General features: G+C 38.9%; 2 protein-coding genes across 10 annotated transcripts in view; one reads left to right on the top strand and one right to left on the bottom strand.

Moving 5' to 3' along the window:
* Positions 1–26,841, top strand: part of ADGRL2 (adhesion G protein-coupled receptor L2) — a 390,203-nt gene that overhangs the window by 212,314 nt on the left and 151,048 nt on the right. For 6 of the 9 annotated variants that reach the window (XM_065657087.1, XM_065657086.1, XM_065657082.1 and 3 more), the window contains exon 1: positions 18,399–19,162. The exons of 1 other annotated variant lie outside the window; for it this stretch is intronic. The gene's annotated coding sequence lies outside the window, so the exon portion shown is untranslated. Of the gene's footprint in view, positions 1–17,679; positions 17,737–18,398; positions 19,163–26,841 lie in introns of those variants that run through there. 2 more of the 9 variants (XM_065657085.1, XM_065657084.1) reach the window with 2 other exon arrangements.
* Positions 18,830–19,633, bottom strand: LOC136002146 (collagen, type I, alpha 1b-like). Its single transcript, XM_065656979.1, has one exon. It carries the CDS (start codon positions 19,631–19,633, stop codon positions 18,830–18,832), a length of 804 nt encoding a protein of 267 aa, XP_065513051.1.

Raw genomic sequence — 26,841 nt, 5'->3', positions numbered from 1 at the left:
TTTTTTATGGCTGAAAAAGGCAATATTTATTTTGCCCCTTGATCATAACATCTTTACAATCAAATAAAAAGAAAAACTCATCATACTGTATGTGTAAAGGTCATCCTAAAATAACACTTCTGAGCAAACTATACTGAATCCTATGAGTGTGTTGCTAAGGAGTAATGTTTTCCATCAGGTCTTGGGCATTTACTTTACAAAAAAAATTCTTTCCCACTACATAAAAATGTAGTCTGAAATCAACATAAAACCATCATGAAGTAAAACTACTGTTAAAGTGGAAAGAAATATTACTCGAAAAATATCCCATCGGAGCACAAATTCTGACTTGAAATGTGACTGCTTCTTAGTGTTTTACTTGAAAGATCTTCCATCTAGTCCCAAAAGGAACTCAAGACCCTTTAAAAAAGAAGATTTTTCACAAACTTTAATGCATAAGTGCTTAAACCAGTGATAGATTTAAAATATGTGGGACCGATTTCTTGTTGTCTTTGATAGAAAGAGTATCAAAGTTGCCAGGGTTCAAGAAAACCAATAGCAAAACACAAGTTTTATTATGAGCTTTAAGAATGATGACTTGGTTTCTGATGAACATGGAAGGTTAGTTGTTCTTTGAAACTTCTTTCTAGAAAAGTAAAACCTGAGGGTGAAGGTGTTTTGAAAGACTTGAGTTTGACCTGTAGATCTAGTCCTCTGATAACAACAATGAGGTCTGCTTTGGCAAAGCCTGGAATGGATTTTTACCTGCCTGCTAACAGTGGGTATTTCAGAAATATCAGGGGTGCAAATCCTTTAGGGGTGTATTTATGATTAAAGAGAGCGAAAAGTCATGTTGAACCAAGGGGGAGGGGAAAAAAGAAAAGAACAGTCCCAACAGGCATGAGAACTACATTTAACCTCCTTCATCCACAAACATAAAAATGTTCAAGAAGAACTCAAGAGTCATTTTTAATCAAAAAGATTAACTATGTGACAGTTAAGTATGTTTGGGATTAAACCATCAAAGGCCCTGTCTCTTTTGTGTATATTTGCCTATTAGCAGTAGGCACTTGGCACAAGGATCCTATGTAGGTTGCAGCCACAAACAGCCATTTGCACTGCATATACCCTTTCTGCAGCGTTCATTAGGCAATAATATTGTCAAAGGTAAGTGTTTACCAGCAGCTTTAGCCTACTTAAAACCATTTCAGCCTCAGGCTGATCTTGTGAAGAAGGCTTGGGGGAAGGGCAGAAGGGAGACACAACATTTCATTTTTCATTAAAACAAATGTATTCAGCCAGTATCCTGATTTGAGGTAATTCATGGCTCTACATTTGCATGTTAAGTGAAATTATAATTATTTTTATTTTGAGGCCAACTATGTGATTTACACTACAAGTGAAAAAGATAGGACAAAGGCTTGGACCTTAACGGTTACTACAACAAAGACAGTAATAGGTTATTTTGGGGAGAATTATTTTTGATATATGTAACCATATACATCTCAATGAATTTTCCCTGACTTGCTTGGGAATACAGGGTTACTCTGCTGATTATGCATTTCCTTTATGTAAACATTAATTCAAATATAAATATATTTTCAAGTTGGGTGTCTTTTGTTTAAGGAATGGGAAACCGAACTTCCTCATATTACTCCCTTGCAACATTGCAAGGCTTTTTAAAATCCTAAAACCAAGATAAATATCACAGAAGAAAATAAATTGTTGAATATCATTAATATCACTTTAAGAAAATACACTTCCTTTCTCATTTCTAACTCTAGCTGTGCTTAATGAATAAAGATTAAATGCACATTACTATGAACAGTCACAACATCTAGATTTTAATCTAAAAATGGACTTTTTTCTATATATGTTAATAAATGATCTGTTACCTCAAATTATTCCTGAATATATAACATTTAGTGGTAGCATTTCATTAAATATAGAACCATTTTGTCAAGAATTTTTAATTGCACAACTTTTAATATATGGAAAATCATGTTAGATAAACTGAAAACATAAAAGACCCACCAACATGTGTAGAAGACCATCCCAGCTTACAGCTGTAGAAGTCAAAAAATAGTTCTCACTTTCCTCTCAATTAAAACTCTATGCAATTATTCTTTTAGATTACAGATCTCTTTTGGGATTCTGGTTACACAGAACTTTTTGGTTCATTTCACAGGAATAATATTCATCTTAATTAGCAAAAACAATTGATAGGCTTTTCTCTTTTTTACAAGAGGGAGTTCACTCAGTGTACTGATTACAAGTAGTAGATTATCCGGATAAATGAAAAGTTCTTGTCTTTCTGAACAGCAGCTGAATATGTTATCTGTCTTCAGCCTTGTAGCTTCTTTGTTAGACATCACCTTGTTGAGACAGAATGACTTACTTGGTAAGTGGTTGACCCGATTTTTTGTCTGGCACCCTAACATTGCTGGGCATTATGCCAAGCTGGATTCTGTAGCTATTTATGACTGCATCCAAGGTTCAACTATGCAAATCACGACTATTAGCCAAAAAAGCATAGCAGATTTGTTTTTAAATATTTCCATAGCTCACAAGGTCAAAGCATTTGTTTTCACAATTTTAAAATATAGTTTTGTAAGTAATCATCAGTAATGCTTAAAGAGATTGTCACCTTTTAACATTTTATTTAGACTGAATTAGAACATAAACATTTTTCCTCATGTGCTACAAAATAATTGTATGGAGCACAGGAAGAAGAGACATGAGCTGAAGAGAAAAAATACGTATCATTTTATCTGTTTGTGAACAGCTTAGCTGCACAGTACAGAATTACAATAAAATAAGAGGAAGATGAACTACAACAATAAATCTTTGGAGAGCGCAGTGCTCCTCCCGAAGGCCGCCCTGATGGAGCTGGTGAGAAGGGAAAGGCCCAAGCGCGCGCCCTGCCGCAGCTTGGGCAGCTCCGCGTTGCCTACACAACTTCTGCTCCTAGTTGGTGTGAAACCAGACCTGAGTCCCAACCAAATTCTTAGCCAGTCTGTGTTCACAGATATTTTTGCCTCTGTTATTTCCCAGACTTAAATCCATCCAGCATCTTTCTGATGGATTGCAGTTGCAGGCAGATACAGGGTGCAATGGCCCCGCAGACCCGTTCCTGCACCCCGCACGGAAACCGTGGTGGTTTGCTGGGCTTCAGCTTGGGAGGTTTCTGCTGGGTTTGGGGTTGGTTCCTCAGCCACTCCTCTGCCCCGTTCCCATGACATTTGAGCAACACCGAGACTGAAAAGTAAACCTTGTGCAACTTCAAAAGGAGGTAGTGCTACAGAAGTTCTTTGGGTTGGGTTCGCCATTTGCACTATGTGTTGTCTGGTATCAGTCCTGATTTGAATCCTTTGATAGTCATGCACAGGTTGTCCTGGTCGCTACCATCCTGCAGATTAGCTGTTGGTTCGTCTCAGTTCTTGGAAGTACCAGCGAAAACATATTTACAAAACTAACAATGGTATATGTTATGTAGTAGGAACTGTGTCTACAGAAAACTGAAATGTTATTTAAACACACATACAATGATTATTCATAAGCAGAATTTGAAAAGAGGTTGTGTGTGCAAGATGATGCAAGGCAGATTTTAAAAAGACATGTATCTCTACCATATCCTAATTTCCTGACATACTTAACGGAAGTATTAATAAACCTTACACATGTATTAAAAAGCTTATCTGTAGAAAATACACACTTAAAAAATAATTCTGTTAACCCACCACTTAAAGATTCTTTGACAATATAACACAAATAGGCAAAAATAATATGTAATATGTAATATGTAATATAGAGAGACTGGTATAATGATATTATAGCTTATATATAGTAGACAATATAGAAAATGGAGACATTTCTTCTTAGAGGAAAGGGAAGTAGATTTAAATATGAGCAGTGCACAGTCTGTTTTCTAGTACCGATTTGGGTGTACTTTGGATTAGGTCCAAATTTTGTGACAGAATCCGAGGTGGGAACACGTGTTTCTTCACCAGGTGAACATCCTCCACATAGCGCCAAGCGTGGATAAGCGCTGCTTAATTTATTGATTGCAACATGAAATAATTAACAAAGCTGAACCTCTGGCTCAGAGTATTTCTTTGTCTGAAATCAAGGATTAACATTGAAAAACTAAAATAAAAGTTATCTATTTTAACATGTTGCCTTATCAGTCAACAGTTTTCTTTATAGTTGTAAGGAAAAAGCATTTCTTCATGATTCTGTTGACTAAGAGAAACACTCTGAGTGTGAGCTAACAGTAGCTTGGTATAGTTTCCATTTGTTACATACTTTTCATTCAACATCTGAGTTTTGTGGGTTGTAGTAAAATAAAGTGCGTTTCAGCAGAAGTGAAAGAATTATGGGAGAAATTACGTGAAGGAGTGCAGAATAAAGACAATTGAGATAAATTAATTGGTAAAAGTCTGGTTTGTCTGTTTTAGTTACCATACACTCAGAGCAGAAGGAGGACTCATTGATCTTAGTAGAGTTTCTTCACTCATGGACTGCAGGACTGAGACTGTAGGGCTTCCCCGAATCATCTATAAGAATATTTCCTCATACTTCTTCTAACAAGGTGGGAAAGAGGCTTCCAATAAAGTAGGGAAAATATATTAAAGCAGGAAAAAAAAAAAAGGTTGAATTGGGAATACAGAGATTTTCTATCAAATTCATAGGGTTTGTACAAAGAAGTAGACTTTGAGCCTTATCAATACAATACAAAGCCCCAGAATTTATTCATGGTTAAATTTCTCTGCTTTAGCCAATCCTTTTTTAGAGAGTCTCTTCTCCAATGACAAGCTTAGAGCACTGTGTTATGGTAAAAACTAGCAACTCTGTCCACAGTCAAATCTAAATTGTACTTAAGAAACTAAATCCAAAACATTAGCAATAAAAATACTTAGCATGTATTTCTTTCCTGGGAGCCTACATGGAAATTGAATTCCACTGAGCTGCACTTAAACAGAACAGAATTCAATTAAAAAAAGAATCGGCCTAGATTCCATGCTGTGAAAAGCCCTTGCAAATTTATTTTAGGGACTTCGGGTGTGGAGCCTGGACATAGTTTTATTTTATTTTTTAATGGAATCAGTTTTAATGTCTAAGGTTATTCTTTACTTGCCTCTGCTGCACAGTTTTCACATATAAGCCAACTGAGGACAACTCGTTATTAAAGAAGTCGGCAGGTGTCCTGTGCTCTGAAACATATTAAATAAAGAACTCAACGGGATCATGTTGACTGTAAGCTCCACAAAGAAATTAAATAATGAAGACAGCAGCTCTTCAACAAAGACCAGTTCTGCATAAGTAGAAAATGCCTTGTCAGAAGATGGAAAGTTCTACAGATTTTTACTAGAACCTCTGTTTTCGTATTTTCTGAAAACAGGGAGTATACAGATTTTAGACACTTAAACTTTCTGAGTCTTATGCAATAGACAGTGATCAGAATGGCAGGAGCTGAATATTCAATATCTGCCCTTCCACAGCTTCATTGCTCAACAAAAGAGCCTTTGCAAAATGGCCTCATTATCACTCTGAAGTTTGTTGAATTGTCTTACCCATGTCAATATTAATATGAAATAGCTCCAGCAAATACAAAGAAAAGTGTAGAAAAGAGTTCATTGTATTTTTAGTTAGTATTTCTCTAATGTATGAAGCCTCACAGCCACAGAAACATTTAAAATACCGTCCCCTTTGAGATTTAAATGTATTTTGGGATAAGGTAATTTTAAATCACATTAGGAAGGCTCAAAACCAATATAAATACAGTTTTGAACTTCCCACTTATTCTGAGTTGCTGAGTAATTGCACCAGACAAATGTTTTTGGAGTGGGCTTTAATATAAGGACTCACAAAATTTACTGGCTTTTCATTTATTAAAAAATGTCATCATGCAGTAATTGTTTGAAGAAAATTGACAATTAGGAAATCAAACTAAGTCTCTTTTTGAAGAAAAATTAAACTTGATTTAATTCTCTTTGGAAAAAAAAAAACAACGTTGACTTCAATTGAAGTAGGTCTGAGCAACTCAGAGTCAATTGGAAAATAAATTATGCTAAGTGCATCCAGACTCACCGAGCATCTTTAAGAAAGAGTGTTCATAATGAACCAAAGTCTTCCGACAGCTTAATATGACTTTAAAATAGCTTATATTAAAAAACATTACAAAACCTTTGTTAACCAGGTGTTTTCCCTTCTTATCAATACAATATATTCTTATAATGGCCATCCCATGCTCTGTCATTAAAATGTGAGCTTTTCTTTCAGGTGCTCAGACATATGGAATTCTCATCTGCAGTTTTTACCTCCAGTCTCCAAGTTAATCACACACGGCTCCTTCAACAACAGCTTGCTGCAAACACAATTCCATACTTTCAGACTCAGTTAATTAGCATGAATTTACCAGAACAATTAAAAACTCCTTCTCCAAAACTCACTATCAATTTTAATATAAGATGTAAGATGACACATTTCCCTATATCTGTGATTTTTAAGTTAATATTGTTGATGAGATTTAACAGGCATAAATATTTTTAGGACTGGGGACGTGGTTTTGGTTCAGCAAACGTTTGCTCACCTAAACCTGTGCATTTGCAGAAGTGGGGCCTCAGCTTATGTTAAATTACACATTAAAAGTAAATATGAGATTCTGATATCCTGATGCCATTCATTCCTACCAATAATTTATTCCATATCCATATTATTTTTTTCAAGAAGGAAACAAACAAGTCTCTAATATTAGCTCGTCCCTAGACATAACTTAAACTTGAATTAGTTACTATGTTTGCCAATCTCTTGTTGTCAACCCAATGCTTCTTGTAGGGGTAATTATATGTTTAATGGAAACATTTCCCGGAAAGTTCAGATGAAACCACAAAACTAGTCCAGTTATATGCACCTCGGCCTCAATGTATGATGGAAGATTTTTCTCCTACCACTTTTTCATTCCAGTTGCCATTGTCAGATCCTCCAGAAAAAATCCATAGTGATTCTCATCCTTTCTTAAAGGGAAATATGTGCACATCGGTCTGCCCGGGTCAAAAATTCTACCTGTGCTGCATTACACCAATTCCTGGTCAAATGCAAAAGTACCTGTAACGGACCATACGCTCTCAGGGGGTGTGCTGAAAGCTGAATTTGGAGCAGCACGCAGGCTGTGCTCATGGCTCAGGCTATACAACTGTCTAATGCTGTAATCCTAAGTCAAAGAACGTGGTAGGAGTGCGGGAGCTTACCCTTGGAGGTCTCTTGAGTGAAGCACAAATGGCAACCTCTAAGTGCACTGGAAGAATGAGTGACCAAATAAATTAAATGCATTCAATCACTTTTAAGACATCTCATCCGTGTGTAGCGTTTTGATCCTGTGCTTGAGTAAATGTATGATTAAATTTTTATTAAAAGGTAATGCTCCTGTTTTAATGATAGTTAATTATATATAATTAAAATGAAATTATTAATAATATTAAACATTTCATCAGAGGCAAAGATAAATATAAATACATATATTGTAGTATGATTAAATATGAATATATAATATTGAGCATATATGCATTATGTAAAATGGCAAATGAATAACACAATATATGAAATAATATTATATTCTGGGTACTATGGAAACTAAAGGTCTGATTGAGTACTTCTAGGTTCAGAAAAATCTATTTGAATTTTTGGGGCAACATACAAAGAATAGTTGAGGCAGTCTTAAAAATTATTATAAAAAGTCCCTATGAAACAGATGCTTGCACTTTATTGCTACATCACCTTTCCATGTAAAAAGTGAATTACAATGCTAAATGATATATGTTTTGGCCAAGAAAAAAATCCTTTCTAGAGTAATAGATTAGAATTTGGAAATACCTGATTTTTAGCTAACCTTGAATCCATACATCTTTATAGGCCTAACTTCTAATTTTCAGAATCTTTGAATCAGGCCCTAAATACTCATTTACTAGATATCCCTCTCACATGCCACTTGCTTGTATCTGACATATCTAATCTCGTTCTGCCTCTTTTTAAAAAAAATCAGTATTTAATGAAGCAACAAAACAAGTTGATATCTAACCATAGACACATCATGTTTTAAACTATAACACTCAATTCTAGTTGTAATTTCTGCCATTAGATACAGAAAATCTGTATCTCCAGATGCAAATTGTTCTGAATCCACTGAACCTTTGTTCTGTAAAATTTTGTGCATCAACATAGTTTAGTAAACTGAGAAATGTGTTAGCTTTTTAATTAAATTTTTCAATTGTGTAGTTTTAAATCAGAGAGATGTTTTGGTCTCTGCATACTATAAGGAACTTGTATTTTTCTAACAAGACCTTAAGACCCTTGGAAGAATTTTAAGGATTTTTATGAACCTCTGTATGCATTCTTTAGCTAGATTTTGGCATTGTTTCAGTGCAACTCCAATACAATTCTATCAGTTTATTCTATAATTAAAAACAAGGAAATAGTAACAAAAATACATAATATATGGTACTCGTGTTTATAATAGAAACATCCATAAAGAAAGAAACATGTTCTAACTCTTGTCATTACCCCAAAGGGAATTGCATCTTTAATCACACAAAGCACAATGGCTTTCTAATTTTGTTTAAAGTGTTTCAGTACTTACAAAAACCAGATCAGGTTATTGTAAATCTAGAGCAAATTAGAATCATTGGCCTCTGCTCAGCTGTATTCAAGAATACTATGTAAATCATAAATTTAATGGCATACTAAGACACACATCTGTTTCTATTTTGTAGAAGTTAATAATCTAACTTCAGAGTATTTAAACATCACTTTCATTAACTGGAAAATTGTGAAAAATAGAGACTGCTATAAGTCACAATATGTTGCTGCATTCTGCTAAGGGAAATATGAAAATTGCGAGTCTATACAGTAAAGCATAATTTTTGAGAGATATGTGCCATTGCTTCATGACCTTGCGGCTCCTCTGTTTACTAGGGAAAATATCACTTACACAAACAGAGCTGCATTGCTAAGTAGAATCTGCACCTGCACATAGTAGGTTTCAGTATATATTTTTAGTAGTAAATGTCTTTCACGACAAGGAATAGATGATACCTAAATTCCATAAACCTATATAATGACCTAATGATTTTTCTTATAGTTAGCATTCCGTAATCCGATTGAATAATCTGCCGATCAATATGCATATTGCAACTGATTTTGAATATATTCTTGTCACTAGAACTGATAAAAATGTTATGTTGCATAAATCCATTCCCAGTATATAGTTATTTTTATAAAACTTACTATGTGGTCTATCATGTACACTATCTTGAAGTTGCTTCATACTACAGTTCTTATTGAAAAGTTTAGTATATTAACAGATCAATACACTATCTTATACTGTATCATAAGTTAGGCATCATGCACAATTTATATAATTTGCAAAGAACCAGTTGTGTATGGTTCATTGGAGAACTACATCACCGTTTTCAGCGTTTGGTTGTAAAGACACTAGTTTCCACAAAGGAAACAAATGTATTACCATATATGTACTTATCTTTTTGAAAATGTAGTTGAATTCAGTTGCAAGGCAGAATAGAGCTGGTCTGCCAACTTTAGCACTGTAATAAAAGATCTAATTTGTAAGGTTTACTACGATAATGGATTGTAAGACGATAAATTTTCACCAGGAAATTCCTTGGAAACTCAAAACTGGCTTGCACATAAGTGGCAAAGTTAAAACGCAGAATATTAAATTAAATCTGTATTCATAAAAATGACAATGTCAAAAACGTAATTTCTCATAGAATTTTACCTCTTCAAATAATCTATTTATTAAAAGACATCCAATCTTTAGGAAGTCAGATGTCACTTACATGCTGTTTTGCTTGTGCTAAAATTACCTGTGGTAGTAGATATTTTGCATTAAAGCTTAGGGTGCATAAAGCTGAATGGGATTTATGTAAATAACTGTATGAATATGTATCTCACCTTTTACCAGTGCTAATTTCAATGAGCTGTATTTGAGAGGGAATTATATTAATATATACAACTGATAGGGAATTTGCACATTAATTTTACTATCAACAAAAATTCTAAAGAAAGCAATTTAAACCAATGTAGCCATATAGAGAGGTGACAGGAAGAGAAAATAGAAAGGCAAAACTGGACACCTAAAAGTACCATGCAAATTTGTGGTTTATTCTTCGCTAAGATCCAGTGGTTACATATGCAGGAAATTACCCCATTCCTGTGTAAATGCATACAGATTTCTCACTTTGCTTTCCAAGCATGCAATAAAAGCTTAAGTGTGTTGTTGTCTTAATGATATATTAAGTGCGGTACTATGATTTACCAGATATAATATGAAAAGATCATATTTTGGTGCTGATTATTCAACAAACAGCCGCCAGTGCTCATAGTGAGGTAGGGAATAGCATCTTAATTAATTATTGAATATATTTTAATATTTATAATTAGCAGTAGTACTAAGCAGTCAATCGATGTTCCTCGCAACAGGAGCATGGTAGTAATATCATTCTTTGACTGCAGTGTTTTAGAAAGGCGTAACCATACCTTCAATCAGATTCAAATACTATTTGTCAAAAACATCGAGGTCTGTCAGAAGTAAATGATCATTTAATTAAAGAAAAAAGGTGGAATATCTTTGATCCCTATACTTAGTGATATTAATTCCCATGTGCTGCAGGTGTTTGTAATGTATAACAAATCATTACTGAAACAGAGACTTTTATAGGCAGTTTCGGTGAAGGAAAATGCCTGTTCTTACAGCTGGCGGAGTTACACCTGGCAATGTAACACAAACATGACAAAATGAGAACTATAAGATGTAAGCCTGGAAACAAATCCGGGTCTCCCTCTCCATGCTCTGCCCATGCCAGCTGAGATGGATTGCAAAGCAGGGCTGATGTACAGAGATGATGGGGAGTGGGGAGAGACTGAATTTGCTGCCATTTCTAGGCTCTCTGACCAGTGATCCATGATGCATCTCTGGTATCCGCTCCAGAGGGAGCCAATCACATAACTGTCAGCATTTCAATGGCAATCAGTACCAAGGGGAAAAAATATATTCTTATGAAAAAATATAAGGGACCAAGTCCTTGGTTTAAACCGCAAAACAAAATCAAAGCAAGTATAACCAATCAACTGAGGTTATGAGCACTTCCAGAGTGGCATGGGAAACAAGAAGCAGAACCAGATGAACTGTACATAAAGCACGACTTGTACATTGTCTTGATTAAAGCTACCAATTGAAAATTCTGAATTAAAAAAGAAAACAACAACCCCCCCCCGCCCCTTGTTCTTACAGAATAACACCTGGTGGCACACTGGGAAGACAGTAAATGTGAAATGAAATATGCAAGTTTGGAAGCAAATATGGTTCTCATGCCCTGCCTTTTGATAAGAGAATTTGAAAGTTGCAATCATGAGGTGAAGAAGTCCCAGTGGGAGGTTCTTTTCTGTTCATGATTGATTGTGAGCACCCTGTTCTTTCTTGTTCATCACCGATTACCATATCTCTGAACTTGATTATTGTGACTATGGACTAGATTTTCATGTAGGCATCGTACAGAATTCCAACAACTAGACTCCCAAAGAGAAACGTGGAAGGAATTTAAGCCCTTAAGTTTAAAAGCCCCTCTGCTTCAATGCTGCCTATCGGGGGAATATGTGTCTTGGGGATGAGACACTTCCATGTTTTTACATTAAATTTTCCTACACCTCTAATGCTCATCATGCCAAATATTGCTTCAGTCAAGATAAACCAGACTAGGGAGCTCTGCACCTACATCATCGCCAAGGCTGTCTGTAACAAAAAGCTGAGCAGTTAAAGGTGACAGTCATACTCTAAGAGCACCTGACACCCACCAACACAGTCAGCCTGTTACTAAACCCAGGGGTAATCACCACTTTCTTTTAAAAGTGTAGCTTTATTCTACAATCCGCAGTTAGAGACTTATCCAAAGTGTGAAACAGGACCAGTTCTCTCCTCTTCCTGAAAGGGTTCAAATGTGTCTCTCTCCCCAGTTAAACAGTTCTCTAACCCAGAGCCTGATTGGAGATGGAGATATTTTCCAGTTAAAATTGTGCACCAGGCAGAAAACAATTCATGATTCACTGGGCTAGAAAGTGAGAGCACCAAAGGGAACATGACTCTGTAGCTTGATGATGTGGGCAGCCAACTGGCCTGGCAAGGCCTGAGTTCTGGTTCGTGGTCCAAGAATTTGCTGTATTTTATCTCATAACTCCTCAAGAAAGTAAATTTAACCTTATCTCCATGTAGGCATCCAAATCTTTATGGGTTTGTAGAGCTGTGCAGATAAAGATTAATATATCTTCAAATCTTGGCCTATGTCATCAAGAACATGGACTTTAATAGTGCCTAGGATGCTTACATTAGGTGCCGGGGTAAGAAGACAAAAGCCTTGATGGATTCGTACTTGCAAATACAATGCTTTGCCTTTGAATTTTGCATTCCTTGTTCATCTTTTTTGCATCACCTTTTATTTTGTGACACACAAGCAACAGAAAAGTGGCCAGTAACCTAGGTAATATTATTTTTAAAAGCATTCTGTAATGAGAGTAAGTTCTAGATGCAAGTGGAGTTTGATAAAGCAAATCACAACAGGGATAGTGGTTTAGCATATGACATTCAGTCCTTCTCCCATTCATTTTCAAATCTTCCCATTCTGCTACATGAAGCAGTAGTGTAGCGAGAGGTGAGGGGAGGTGGTGAGAATATGCAGTGACCTCCACACATGGCGGTCTGAGCTATGGGGTGCTTTGCCAGTTACTAACTACTGAGTGAAAGAGATACAGAGATCTAGTGAAGTCCTAGCAAATTGTGTAATACAGTTGTGTAAGGGGGAGGAAGAGAAGGAGCTCCCCACCTGCCAGGCAAAATAACTTTCATTTTAAATAGAAAAATCTATTCAATTTCTTACTGTTCTCTTGGGCCCTGCTTCTTTCCTTAAAAAACATTATTTGCTGCCCAAATACAGAAGTAATGCCTATGCAGGCATAGCAGTTGGAGGAAAGGGAACCTAGAAATGTGCAAGAGTATTTGGAGAATTGGGATCTCGTGACATATCTCTTTCCCCAAAAGCTTCGCACTGCAGTTCCTTTCCTGGTATGATCGTTTCAGCCTCTGTGCTGAGCTTTTAATATGAAAACAGGGAATTGTACTCACCTCTTTTAAAATCTGTTCTGCTATGTGACTCCTAACAGCTCAATCTTGAAAACTCTTTGCCCTTTATATATGCCTGCAGCATTAAACAGTAAACTTTTCTCCACCAACATACAGCCATAAATACCCAAAGCCCAAAGTAAGGAATCTACTTCTCCAATAACACTGAGCTCCATCGCTTTACTTTAGGTTTACTTTTCAGAGAGTGGAGAGGCAACTTAGCATGACCATAAAAACCTGCATCTAAATTCACTGGTAAAAAATCATATTGATCTCTTGTAATTTATTAATGAGATACAAAAATTCTGTTTCAGAATACCTAGTTAATGTGGCATACACATGCTTTTGTTTCATAGCTGCATTTTCTCTGAACAAGGTTGCTTCTAATATTACTTAATTAAACAAAATTAAATTAATTTCTGTCTAAGAAACAAGAAACAACAGCTTTGTTGAATAAAATGATCTTCATTTTCTTGAAGCTATTTAAATTAAAAACATGAGTTTCTACAGTTGGAAAAAAACATCCATGGTTAAAATGTTTGAAGCCCATCAATCTCTTTAACCACATAGCTAATGTGTTCCTTCTGTTTTCTTTGAATGAAATCACCATGAGTTGTTAGATGTTGATTTAACATAAAGCAAATGGAAATGGGTGTTTCCTTAGGCGTGTGTAGAAATTATTTTTAAAAACAATTAGCAAGTGTTATGAGTAAGTAAATGATTTTGTCTTTTCTTAAATAATGATATAGATTATGAGTCATTAAAATTGATTACTGAAGTAAACTATGTAAAATGCAAATTCATATTACATTTATTTGTTAGGAACAGCTGCAGAATTCTCTGATTTTATTGATGGGTTTCATTTTTTTCCCAAGTGACACTAAAATCAATTACTTTGTTTAAAAGACCGGTAATTGTCAAGATATATTTCCAAACTTTTGAGATGATACATTGGATATTTCCTCTTATGGGTTGTATCATTCACATTTTATTTATATAAATTTGTCTACAAAATTAATTGGGGATTTTCCTAAATAAAACAAACAAAATCTTGCCTTTTTAGTTTTGTGTCAAAATGGTTAAATCATGTAATGGTTTGTACTTTTCCAGGTACCATGGAAAAACACATCTTTACATTATACCAATTAAACCGTGTCTTTATATTACGGCAATTTTAGCTGGAGCTACTGCACTACATGTATACAACCTCTTCTGTCAGTCTTTGCTAACATTACGTCTAATTAGAAGTTCATTGATACGTTATTCACGGGAGTACACACAGATAGGAGGAAATGTCAGTCGCTAGTATTTAAAGTTCAGTCATAAAACTCCAGTAATAAAAAAATAGGTTGCATAAAATCTCTGTAAACCATTTCTCACAGGGGAACTGACACTTAGGGCAATACAAAATATTATTTATCAAGATATTAAAACATTTTAATTTAACCTTTTCAAGAACAGGTAGATGTAAGCTGCAATTCTATGGCAAAAAACCTCTAGCGCAGTCTACAAGATCATATTGCAGACATCATAATTTGGCTATTTTTTTTCTGCAAGTTAAAACATCTGTCTCAGATGCATCTCCTTGAAGCACACAGCTGACAGTTAAATTTTTTCCAGTTGTTACTATCCCACACGTAGCCCTGTCACAGGGGGAAAATTTCCCTAGAAATGCCAATGGATACACAGTTCTTGTAATTATTTTTCAAATTACGATGAATTTGCTTTTAGTTTTTCAAGGACATGATGCAGCAGGTTCATCAAAGTGATTCAAGAGCACTACACACAGAATATACAGCTTAACATGAAAACTACAAACTTTAACAGTAAAAGGGGCAATTAAAATATTATCGAATGATTTAGCTAAGATTATAACATTTCTTGTAATGTTTTCAAGCTAGATATTTTGCACTGTTGCAGCCAAGCAAGATTTTAAGCAAAATTTCCTTGTCTGCACTTACTTGTGGTGTCTATATGGAATGAGATACATATTTTAAAGCGATATAGCGAAAAGCAAATAGTAGGCGGGATTTAGGGTGAAAAGAAACTTGATTTGGTTTAATTCCTTCTTATCTATTAATATTCAAATCTGTCAATAACTGTGGCTCAGTAAAAACTAAAGGATCAGATTGAAGTGTGCCATGGATAAATGCGTGTACAATTTTCCTATTTTAAAGAAACAGATGCTGATTCACGTGAAGTAAAATTAATCACTTGAATAATAATATTTTACTTGCCAAAACAATATACACCTCTGCCAGGTATTCTTATATCTTAATCCAGATTTAATGAGAATTAATGGAAACGTGTTTTCGAAACAAATGCTGAAAGGTTTCTGTCTGCATTTTCACCAATTGTTTAAAACTCAGTTTTACAACCTAAGAGTTGTAAAACTTAGAGTTGTAAAACTCCGTTTCTGCATGTAGAAAGAAATATGATTCCAGAAATTTTTTATGAAAAGGAAGAAAATAAAGTTCAGTCCTGCAGTTGAATCCACGTAGGTGAATTCACTTCGACTTCACCAAATATTAAGACAAGGATCAGTTCTGCAGTTCTTTTTAATCTTTTTGTGAGGAAAAAAAAAATACAGAAACCAATAGACCTCTTGCCCCAAATAGAAGAATTCCTCTGTCTCATGTCCTCTCAAAGGAAAACCACCTACCCCACATAATTATTGTATTCTTGACTGTTTTCTGGCTAAATCCTGCTCTCATCAACTAAGCAAAAGACTGTTAAGGACAGGGCCATCACTGCTTTTCTGCAACTACATTAATTTGACCCCCAAAAAAGTAGGATTTGTTAAGGATATGTTTTAAAACTCTGGTGAAATGACAGCCAATCAATATGTGTATCTTTATACTTCTATGACCTTCTTTTTAAGCATGTTTCCATAACAGATGCATCCAACCCTTTCAGTGAAAATCAGTTTCTAATAAAAACCAGTAAAATGCCTGTATGATTTAATACCATTAGAAATGCATAAGGCGTTATTTAGGGTTTATACAGACACTTGTAAGGGTATTTTCAGCAAGAATGGGCAGTCAGCTACACTAGGGAGACACAGAGGACTTAAAAAACTGGGGAAAATAGAGACCTTCCTCTTTTGCTACATTTTGCTTTCACACTAACTCATACTTTTAACTTTCAATCATAGCTAGTGGGTACGAAACTATCAAATAGACACAGGATCTCCTGTCCTCCCATGCTGAGATTGGTTTTGAGGTAATTTGCAGATTTTTCGCACTGCTCGCTATGGCAGAATTCCTCCTTTGGTCCTAAAAGCCTGGGACTGCTCTTCCACTTCCCAGTCTCCTGGACAGGTACTGTGAGCTGAGGAAGGTCAGCGTGGCCATGGCCTGTCCATATTTCAGTGATTTTTAGATACTAATCCCAGGGATTATTGCAAGCACTGTTGAAAGTTTAATGTGGTTTTGGAGAGCCCTGGACCAGCTCTCTCATTCCTACTACCTCATGTTGCAAGGTCTTAAAGATCCCGTTTCCTGCGGAACATGTCACGTTTCTTTTAATTCACGTTACAGTTTTATAAACAGGAACACTAATCGCACGGGTATGCCAGGAAGTCAAAATAATTAAGTTAAAAAATAAATCATTACCAATTACAATGGTAATGATCCTGATTTCCTGGTGCGGGTGTTCTAAGCGGAATTGTGAATATGCTTTGGTCCTAAAACAGTTGATCAAGCCCAGAGTGGTGCTGTCTTGCGCACGCGATTCTGTGGGTAGACTCCATTAAGACGGTGTCATTTCCCTGCTGCGGCCAGAAAAGGGAAGGAATGGCGAAAAAACCAACCAACCAAACCAAAAAAACCTCAACCAACGGGAAGGGGCGTTAGCAGGACAGGTCTGCGCTGCTTTGATCTGTGGCTGTACCTCAGCTTCTCCCTACGGCCACCGCAGCCCTGCGCTGCCTCAGCGCAGCCCCCGCCGAGCGCGGCGCCGGCGGGAAGCGCCCCGGGCGCTGCCAGCGGCCCTGGCCCCCGCGGCCCCCCCGGGCCCTGGCCACGCCGCGCCGAAAGCAGCTCTGGCTAGTGCCCGGCTGCTTCTCCCTGACCTTGAGAGCTGCGAATGGTTCATGTACATCTTGAAAGGGCAGAGCGGATACTCTGTATTTTGCATCAATACAGAGGAAAACAACAACAAAACCCAAAAAAAACCAAAAACCAAACCAAAAACCCCACAAAACTACCACCCACCCCAGACCCTGGTTTCTAAGAGCGGATTTTTGGAAAGAATGCAACAGCGCTTCCAAACTGCGCTTTGTATCTGAGCGCAGGAATGAGTCAAGTTAGTATCCTTTGAATCGTTTCCAAGTGCTGTTTACCCTGTCCTGACATGTTTTCCCCAACGAACGCACCGCTGCGCTTCCCAGCGCCGTTCCTGACGGCTGCTGCGGGCCGAGCGGCGCAAGGAGCCGCGCTCGGCGGGCAGGAGCCGGGCGGCTGCCGTGCGAGGAAATGAAGGGGCCAAAAGAGCCGCGAAAGCATCGGGCTGCTGAGATCCCCCCCTCTTCCCGCTCCTCGGCTGCCCTCGCTCGCCAGTCGCCCAGCCCGGTGAATTATTTTTGTGTGCAGACGGGGAGCAAGGGAACACATACAGTGGCGCAGTAAGTTGGCCCGGGCGGCCCCTCTCTGCGCAGCACCTGAGCAGGGCCGGCCGCACAAGTTTGTGTGCGCGGTCGCGCTGGAGGATACGGCCAAGGAGAAAGTACCGCGGAGACGCCTGCCGGCCTGCAGCGCGCCAGCAGCCGCCGGGGAAGGGAGAGGGGGCGGTGGCAGGCCCGAGGCCCCAGGCCCGGGGAAACGCCGGGGCCCGAGGCGCCGGGCCGGGGCGCCCAGCGGCTCCGCGGCGGCGAGCGGGCGGCTCCGCGCGCCCCTCGGCAGCCGCGGCCGCGGGGTGGGGAGCGGGCAGCCCTGGCGCGCAGCCCATCTGCTCGGCCTTCAGTGCCGAGCGGCCAGGCGCTTGTTGTTAGCCTTCACCCTCCTCAGCTGGGAGAAAGGCGGGGGTGGGGGGGAAAAGAGGAAAAAAAGGCAGGGAGAGATTTTCGTCCTTCGCCGGTGCTGCTCTACGTGATAATATGTTTATATGATTAGCTGAGCCCAGGGGTGGGGAGCAGAGGGAGAGGGGGTGGAGATTGGAGGGGGAGGAGGCTGGAGGTGACTCCAGTTCAGAGCCGGCGGAGAGTCTGTGTCAGGACTTCGCAGTCCCCAGTCACACACGGAGAGGTGCATGAGCAAAAAGGCTGCGATACAATTCATTGGGATTTTTTTTTTTTTCCTGTGTGTGTATGTATTGCGTTTTTCCCATTGCTGCGCGCGTTACTAGCTCAGCGCCCGGCGCCCAGTCTCCAGTCGCTGGCGGGGCAGCAGCACCGGGAGGAAGAGGAGAAAATCCGAGGAGGGGCCGGACCCGCACCCCGCCAGAGGCCAGAATGTCATCCCGGGAGATGTAAATCCGGTCGGTGCGAGCTACAGAGACACTGAGGAGGGGGGGGTTCATTGTAACATTTTCGAGTTGTTCCCCGCTACTCTTGCTGCTGGCATCGCCTCTGCTTCCCGTCTCCTAATCGTTGCACAGAACGGACTCCAAAGGCTGGGCACGCACGCTGCGCCTGTCCTCCCCTCCATTTCGTGTTTTCTTTTAAATTTAATTTAATTTTTTTTGTGCGCGCGTGCGGGAGCCTGGCTGTATGATACGTTTCATGTAGAGCGGAGTGTCGGAAACTGCAGGAAAATGTTGACTTAGCCCCGGAGAAGCCTCCCGGCTGGCTGCGTGGAGGAGAGAGAAGCCGCCTTTGCTCCGCGCTCCCAGCCCGCCGAGCCGCAGAGCCGGCCGCCTCGCGCTCCCCGCCCCGCTCCGCCGCCGAGCCCGGACTAACTCCGCCGCGCGCCCCCGCAGCCCCGCGCTCGGCGGGGTGACCCGGCTGGCGGGTCCCGGCGGGGCGACAGATCCCGGCCCGCCCTCGGCGCCCAGACAGAGGTAAGCGGAGCCGCCGCGCTGCAGCCTCGCCGCTCGTTTCTTTCGGTGTCTGCTCCCCACTTCTGGCGGTGGGGAAGCACTGACTTTAGGGTCGGCCTCGCCGGCCGGTGCCCGAGGCCGCTGCTCCCCCCCCCCCGCCGCACTCCCGCGGGGTCCGCCACCCCGCCTGCCGGCCGCCGCCGGCGCAGGAACGTGCCCGTCCGTGAGGCCGCCGCGGCCGTTGGGCGCGAGCAGCGCGGCGGCGCCGCTGACCCGCACGGCCGCTCTCCGCCCGCGCGGAGCCGGGCTCCCCCCGCTGCCCCCCTCCCCGGCCCTGCGGAGGGGCCTGCGGCAGCCGCGCCGGGTCCCCGCAGCCCCCGCCCGGTGTCCGCCCCGCCGCGGGGGCTGCGGGGCCGGGGGTCGGCCCGCGGAGCAGGCCCCGCCGTGGCGCGGCGCTCCCCGGCGCGCATCGCGCAGCGGGGAAAGTTGCATCCGTGCGGTGAAAAATTACCTGTTGCGGGTTTATTTTTGTAACTCAACCGAGCGTCCGTGCACTAGGTCGTGCGTGCGGGACGCGGGGCGGGGGGGGGGGCTTGGGGGGCTTTGGGAAATGGAATAAATTACCCTTTGTCGACGGTGGAGTGAGAGCTACTTTTTTTTTTTTTTTAATATATATTTCTATTTATTTTCATATGTAGAAATCTGGGGCCATCTGGAGACAGAAAACAGAGTGTGTCATGAGGCACCGTTGCTGTGTCTGGCTCTAAAAATAACATCTTGTTGTTAGTCTGCGCTAGCCCTGCTGGGGTTTGAACGCGGTTTGTCAGAAAGTAAAGCGAGCTGCTGGTGCTCAGGTGTGTTTTTCTTTGCACAGAAATGCCCCTGCGCGCCACGGAAGGGGTCCTGCAGAACAAATGTTCTGCTGTTTGGTTTCCTCAGACGCTCCGGCTCCCTCCTTTTGTTGCTTGCCACGAAAAGAGGTGCCATTTCGCATCATTCTGCACAAATTGTTTGAATTAATGCAAGTGTGAATTCTTACCGTTTGAAGGAGGGTATTAGCATATCAAAGGTTTCTTAGCTCCGGCTCAATTGAGAAAACTTCAGCTTGTCTTCCATTTGCTTCCAAGCAGAGGCCCAAAGGGCAGTGGGAATTGTAAAGGGCTAAAATGGGGAGGTGGATTTGGGTTATGTTTCTGAACTTTTGCTGTTTTGCAATTATGCGAGTGAAAAACAAAGTCCCTTCGCTGCAGAGCCCTTGCGAAGGCTCGGACAATTACGCTCTATTGATTAATGGTTTGTTCCGAGGAAAAAAAAGTGACCTTTTATGACAGGCACTCTTGCGTGGTTTCTTATGTCTCCTCTCTGTGAGGGGGATTTAGAAAGCCCTTTCTGCTGCACTCATGCTCCGGGTATGGCCTACACGTTACTCCGTGCAGGGACTGAATGGAGAAGACCTTCTAATTAATTCAGAAAACAAATGAAATCTTGTAATAAAAGACCTCTCGATTCCAAACCTTTGAAACAAATATGCTTCCCTCCTTAATGGGTGGGTAGGCTGGAATAATAGATATTTTTATGGAGAGTTTTAAAAGGAGTTTTGATCACCACCAGCAATACATTCCCATTTCTTTTTTAGTCTAGAAAAAGTGAAAATGAGTAATTCTTGTAATCTCATTTAATCAGTGCTACTGTGTTTACAAAGATAACATAATTTGTGGTTAGTATTACCCTGTAATAAATAATTTGAAACCAAGTATGGCAGGAGTACTGTTTTGATGGCAATGTAGAGCATTTATTGCATTGTAGTTGTTTACATGATTACATATTTCCATTTTTTTAAATTCTTTTGTTACCATTTCATTGAGTCTGAAGGGGTATGTGGCCTGGCCTACCCTTTTATGATATTTGCAAATCAATATTCATAATGAAGCAACCCAAAAGCCAAGCAAAATCCAGTTATCTGTCAGTAAGTTGGGACCTTTTCCAGGGACCAGATGTTTTTTGGGGACTGTATTCTGGTGTATATCTCTGGCAAAATAAGAACTTCCTGTGCCTTCCTTGCCTATTCTTTCCTTCTAAACCTTTTACTTGGATGATATTAAGACATGCATTTTGTATTTTTAAAAAGTTGGTGTAAGCACTTGATATCTAGCATTTAGTCTGTATGTGTGTGGGTTGTGATTTTGATCCCCCCCCCCCCCCGCCTCGGTTCTCCATTTAATGGGGGGGGGGGAGTTTCGCTTTTTAAGCCATGGCAGTGATGTGCCTTTAGAGTAGGATGTCTTCACTCATGCTTCAATCTCCTTTCATTTAATGAAGGAATTGAGTATATATGGTATGTCTTGGCAAAAAAAAAAAAAACAACACAACACCCTGCAGTTAATTAAACAATTTATACAGACTTGTGTTATTCTTAAATGGACATAACCATTTGGGTATTTTGTAAATATGTGTGTTTAGTGGTCCTAAAATTACGTGTCATTACTTTCAGGTAATTTTCAGCAGTTTATTTGCCTAATGTCTTCGGCTGTCTGAAGGTAGTACCTTTTGGTGGTATAAAAGGAACATATTGATGTAATTGCCGTTATCACACTTAAGTTGCTGTTAACTAGTCTGCTTTGGATGCAGAGTGCTATAAAGAAAGTGCTTTATCCTTTCAGCTACTAGGGATAATCTAAAAATTGTCTTGAAAATGTTGCACTTTGGTTTACATGACGGCAATCCCAAATTCAACAAATCTCTAAAGATTAAAAAAAAAGTAGTGGAAAGAAGATTTTCAACATTCAGGTAGACAAAATTGGATCACTTAGAGAAAAATTAATGTGCTGCAGCAGCACTTCAGCTGCCATTTTCAATCACTGTGGGTTACTATGTGTTGGCAACAGCGAAAAAGCGTAGACTTTCAGAGAGCTCAGGGAACTGGTCGTTGGAGGAATCAGGATATTGAATCATGTGGGCTAGAACAAACCAATTACTTCAGGTTTTGACTTGAGAATTTCCAGTAAACATTTTTTTTTTCTGGCTTTTGTCTACCCTGCTCATTAATAGACCAACATCAAAGCAGGCAACCAAACTTCCAAATGTTATAAAAACTAATGTAAAGATACAGATCTCACATGTAGTCTTGCAAGTCTTAATTTAAGACAAGCAGTTGGAGTTTTTATTGCTGCAATTTTCACAATCAGCAGAGACATTAACACCAGGCTTCTGGGTGTTTCCCGTCTTAAAATGAGCAAGAGGAGAGCTTTAAAAAAAAAAAAACCCAGCACACCAAAGTTTGCTTAGTTTGTTCTTATTTGATCACTTCAGAAGCTTTCTCTATGTTTTATTTATCTCTTATTGCTTTTAACACATAAAGTCAGGAAAGGGGTTTACTCAGGAATTCTAGTCTCTAGTAAGGAAGCACCTTATTAAAATTTAAATAAGGAAGGTAGTATAGCCCTAGGAGTTCATAGTCTGTATGGTTAATAATATGTAATAATACGATTATTTTTATTTCTGCAAATGTGATATGTAGACATGACATTTTGATCAATATATATTTTAAAAATGTAAATAGTTACAATGAAGAAAAAATGCTGCAGTCTTGAATGACAGCTTTTTCGAAAGGTTGATAATTCTCAATTAAGGATGTTGGAAAGAGATGTATCTAGTTAGGCAAAATATTTATCGAAGTTATATTTGAATACTTTTCTATATAACGTGTAGTAAATTCGTACCAATAATAACATCCATCTAATATATTAAATATTTAGAGAAGGTAGAAACATAAATTTTTACCAAAATTCGGTCTAAAAAGGTTGTATATTTCCAAGCCCTTGCTCATCCTGTGTCCACCTAAGATGTTGACATACACAGAATAAAATACTTATAACTTCTAGTACGGCTCTTGCTGAGGATAGCACCATGCCTAACAATAACAGTAATGAAGAAAAAACTACCACTAACCACCTTGAGATACTTGATATCAAAAAATGCTTCCATGTCTCCTTTGCATTTCCACTGGAGAATATCTGAGGATAACTGATAACACAAGATCTGGAAGTAATGATTAATGATTTTACCTTGTGAACTACAGGAGAAGACGTTAAACAGTTATACACGTCCGGTGTATAACTGAAATAATTTTCATGCATAGGCAGACAAGCAGTCAGTTATAAAGCAATAATACTTTAGAGTACAGGTTAGTGAATTTTATAGTTAAACATGTTACTTGGAGATGTCATGTTAAACAGGCTCTTTCGAAGCATTTTTTTAGGATTGATGTTTGTGATGTACAAAAGTGATCTGAAATGGCAAGAAATTCACCTTTTTAAGTATTTATGTGCAGCTTTTAAATTGAAAAGCTGTCTGTTATTTTTTTAAAACCCTCAGTTTTAAACAAGTAAAAGATTTAAACCATCGCAGTTGTAATTGGATGTCAAGAAAACTGGAAAGACAAAAAGCTATTTTAAGGCTATTCTCGATACTCTTAACAATTCTGTTTAATATTTAAATAGTTTTCAAACATAGCTGCATTTTGTTTCCAACAGTTCTTAAAATAAAAGTAGTAGGTGGTTATGTTGGAATATTGGTAACTTGTGACTTAATGTGAATACATACCTGGTTTAGAAAATACTTCCAGTCTTTAACAAACACGATTATTTTAAACATTCTTAATTTAAAAGCTGAAAGATGACAGTCTCAAAGCCCTTCTCAGTAGAAAATTTTCTTGTAGCTCATGTTTTTTTCAGCCTGTAATGTACAACGTTTCTATAGCATAGGCTGTGAAGATTGTGTCGCTTACTAGAAGCGATTTAGTTATAGAAATACACTTACTTAATGAATGGTGAGGTCTTACAGCATTCTCTTGATACAAACTGATAGTTAACCAGAAATTGATTCCTTAGGGAAAAAAAAAAAAAAAGGCCTTCAAATTTGGAATCTTACCATCTCCAGATTATGGGTCATGACATTAGAGTATTTTATGGGTTTTAGAAGAATGTTGTCTGCATATGTCATAATGTCATTATTTTTGTTTTTCGTAAGGTAGTGTAATGACTGAACTTACGCTAGTCTGCTATATACCCAAATTATTTAGAAAGGCATAATAATAGAAAACATTGCAGCCTGACTGAAGCAAGCACAGTGCTTAACACCTGCAGGTAGAGTGCAGTCTCCAACAAAATACTATTGATTGTTATCCTGCCACAAAGCGAGCTTAAATACAGCTCGCTTAATTGCAACAAAAAACTGTTTTCATGAGTGAGGTGCTTCATGTTTGGGGAATGTTTTATGTGGTATTTGCTAAGTAAAATCCCATCACACTTGTATAAATTTGTTCAATTATCAGATCATCTAAGAGGAGGAAAAAAAATAAATTCACCCTGAAAACTACCAGAAATAAGATTACCATGGCTAGTAGGAACTTGCCAGCACTGTCTAAATTTCTTAATGTTATCAAATGTTGCCATTTTTCGTGTTCAGTAAGAAGGATATTGACTATTCTATGTGTCCCGGTCTGCTATTTGGCTATTTCTTTATAAAGTATAAGCATGTCTTATTTTTCTTACTACAATAGCAGTTACAGATAAATTGGAGGATCTAACAATAACTTTATAAAATAGATGGAATAATACCATTCACTGGAGAAATAGTATTTACTTGAGATAAGTAATCACAACTATTTTTTTTTCTCCTGTCTAGCTTGTTGTTCTTGTAACAGACAAATGTAAATACCTTAGCAGACATTTCAGAGTGAAAGGCAAGAGATAAAATGTAATTACTTTTCAGGGTGGCCCTGACGATGCCCATGTTCTTGTCTGTAATGCAAAAAAAAAAAAAAAAAATCTTTGCTCATCACCTCAGAATATGAAGGCCATTGTTACTTCTGAATATAAAAATGTTTTCTGATTTTTAATGTTGACCTCAGTATTTATCTTTAGCTCTTCTGTGTAAGCTGGAATCCTTATAGCCGTAAATTCTAGTCACTGTTATCCAACTGAGCATTTAATAGAGCACCTAATGGACTCTGCTCCTGTATTTTTCTTGAATGCATAACATCTTGCTTCATTCAGTCACCAAAACTAACTTTGCTACAAGGACAGGCAACACGACAAGTTAGAATCAATGGACCATTTGTAGGTCACAAAGTCAGTTTACTGGAATTTCAGAGGAAACTGGTTGAAAAGAGAGGACAAATGTCACTTTGAATAGAGATGTTTAAATCAGACTTCTGCCTTAGGGTAAAATTTAGGTCTGTTGTAGCCTAGATGTAATGTCTCCCTCTACAGAGCGCAGCATTAATCATGGCTTGACAAGTGATCATGGGCTGGGAAAAATAGGGCCTGCCTTGGTTGCGTAGTGTGTGTGGGTTTTTTTTTCCTAATCTTAATCTCTTAGGAGCACATTATAAACACTAATATTTACACAAAAAGATTTAAGTATCAATGTCTGTATTTCAGTACTGAAAGTAGCTAGCTTCAGAGGAAATCTAGTTAGAGCTAATAAGAAGCTACTTAAGTTTCTTGTGTAGTTGCGGTATTAAGAATATTTTCCTTTTAAAGAAATGCAGTTTTTTGTCATAAGAAATTTATCTTATGCCATTTCCTCATATAAATAGGATAGAGTCTAGATCTGCCTGTTGTGTCCCTTGGTGTACTGAATACCTCTGAAATGACTGTCTTCAGTCTAACTGTTTTACAATGTGTTTGCCACCCAAGAAAGATACTTCCTTTTGCCCAAGCAGCAATATATGGGAGAAAAGTGGAACAGGTTTTTAAATTTTATGCAGATCGACTTGACACTCATCAATGTATGTGAGTTTTTTTTACGCTCTGTTTGTATTTTAATGATGTGTTACTTGGCCACAATGAGCTACAAAAGCTGGAACGAAATGACAGGAATGAAGTCTGCTATTTAAGATCCTGAATTCTGATACTGTAAAAATATGTGTGTTTACTGTGTTAATTCTTAAATTAGGGATGCCTGGATGCATAGATTAGGTGTTGGGAGTGTTCATACCTCTTACGGTAAAGAAGATTGGTAAAGAAGGGAGTTTTCGTATTTCTAGGGCTTTTTCACTGCTGTTTGTGGTAGGAACAGTGTAGGCAGCAGCTGAGCACTGTGCACTGCTGCTGGTGAGGTGTATCTCAATGTACAGTTAGATTTGTATCTGCAACTGTTGGAAAAAAATAGGTAATATCAGCAAGGTAGCAGCAAACCAATTTGTTACTGGAGAATTGTGCTTTAAAAATTAGGCTACTTCTGTTTATTTAGTTGCTTCTGCCCGAATCTCTCATTTAGGGTAGGCTGAAGCTTTCCTTTGTGCCCTCTGTTGATACTTTCCTATCAGTCGACACCCCAAACCGATTATTGCTCTGAATCTAGACGACAGAATAATCTAATGCTGATTATTGTTAAAAATTGTTCCTGGCAGCTGGGGAGGGGATGACCAACCTTTTTTCTGGCTATCATACTTGCTTTGCTGTTGATGGGATCTGGTGCAAATAGAAAGAGAACCTTACTCTGAAATTAGTGCTGCAGTGGTGGGGAGAGATCATATGCCAGAAGGAGACTTCAGATCACCTTTCTATATATTCTTTTATAGTATCATATCTGTTGCTTTTTACGGCATAGCAGTCTACGCTGGAGTGAACAGTGTTCAGGAACAACTCTCTCGTAATAGGCAGCGTTGCTTCTAAATAAAGTGACATTTTAAG

Source organism: Caloenas nicobarica, chromosome Z (genome assembly GCF_036013445.1).
Source record: "Caloenas nicobarica isolate bCalNic1 chromosome Z, bCalNic1.hap1, whole genome shotgun sequence".
Lineage (NCBI taxonomy): Eukaryota > Metazoa > Chordata > Aves > Columbiformes > Columbidae > Caloenas > Caloenas nicobarica.
Note: the sequence above shows the minus strand (reverse complement) of the source record. Positions and strands in the feature narration are given on the sequence as shown.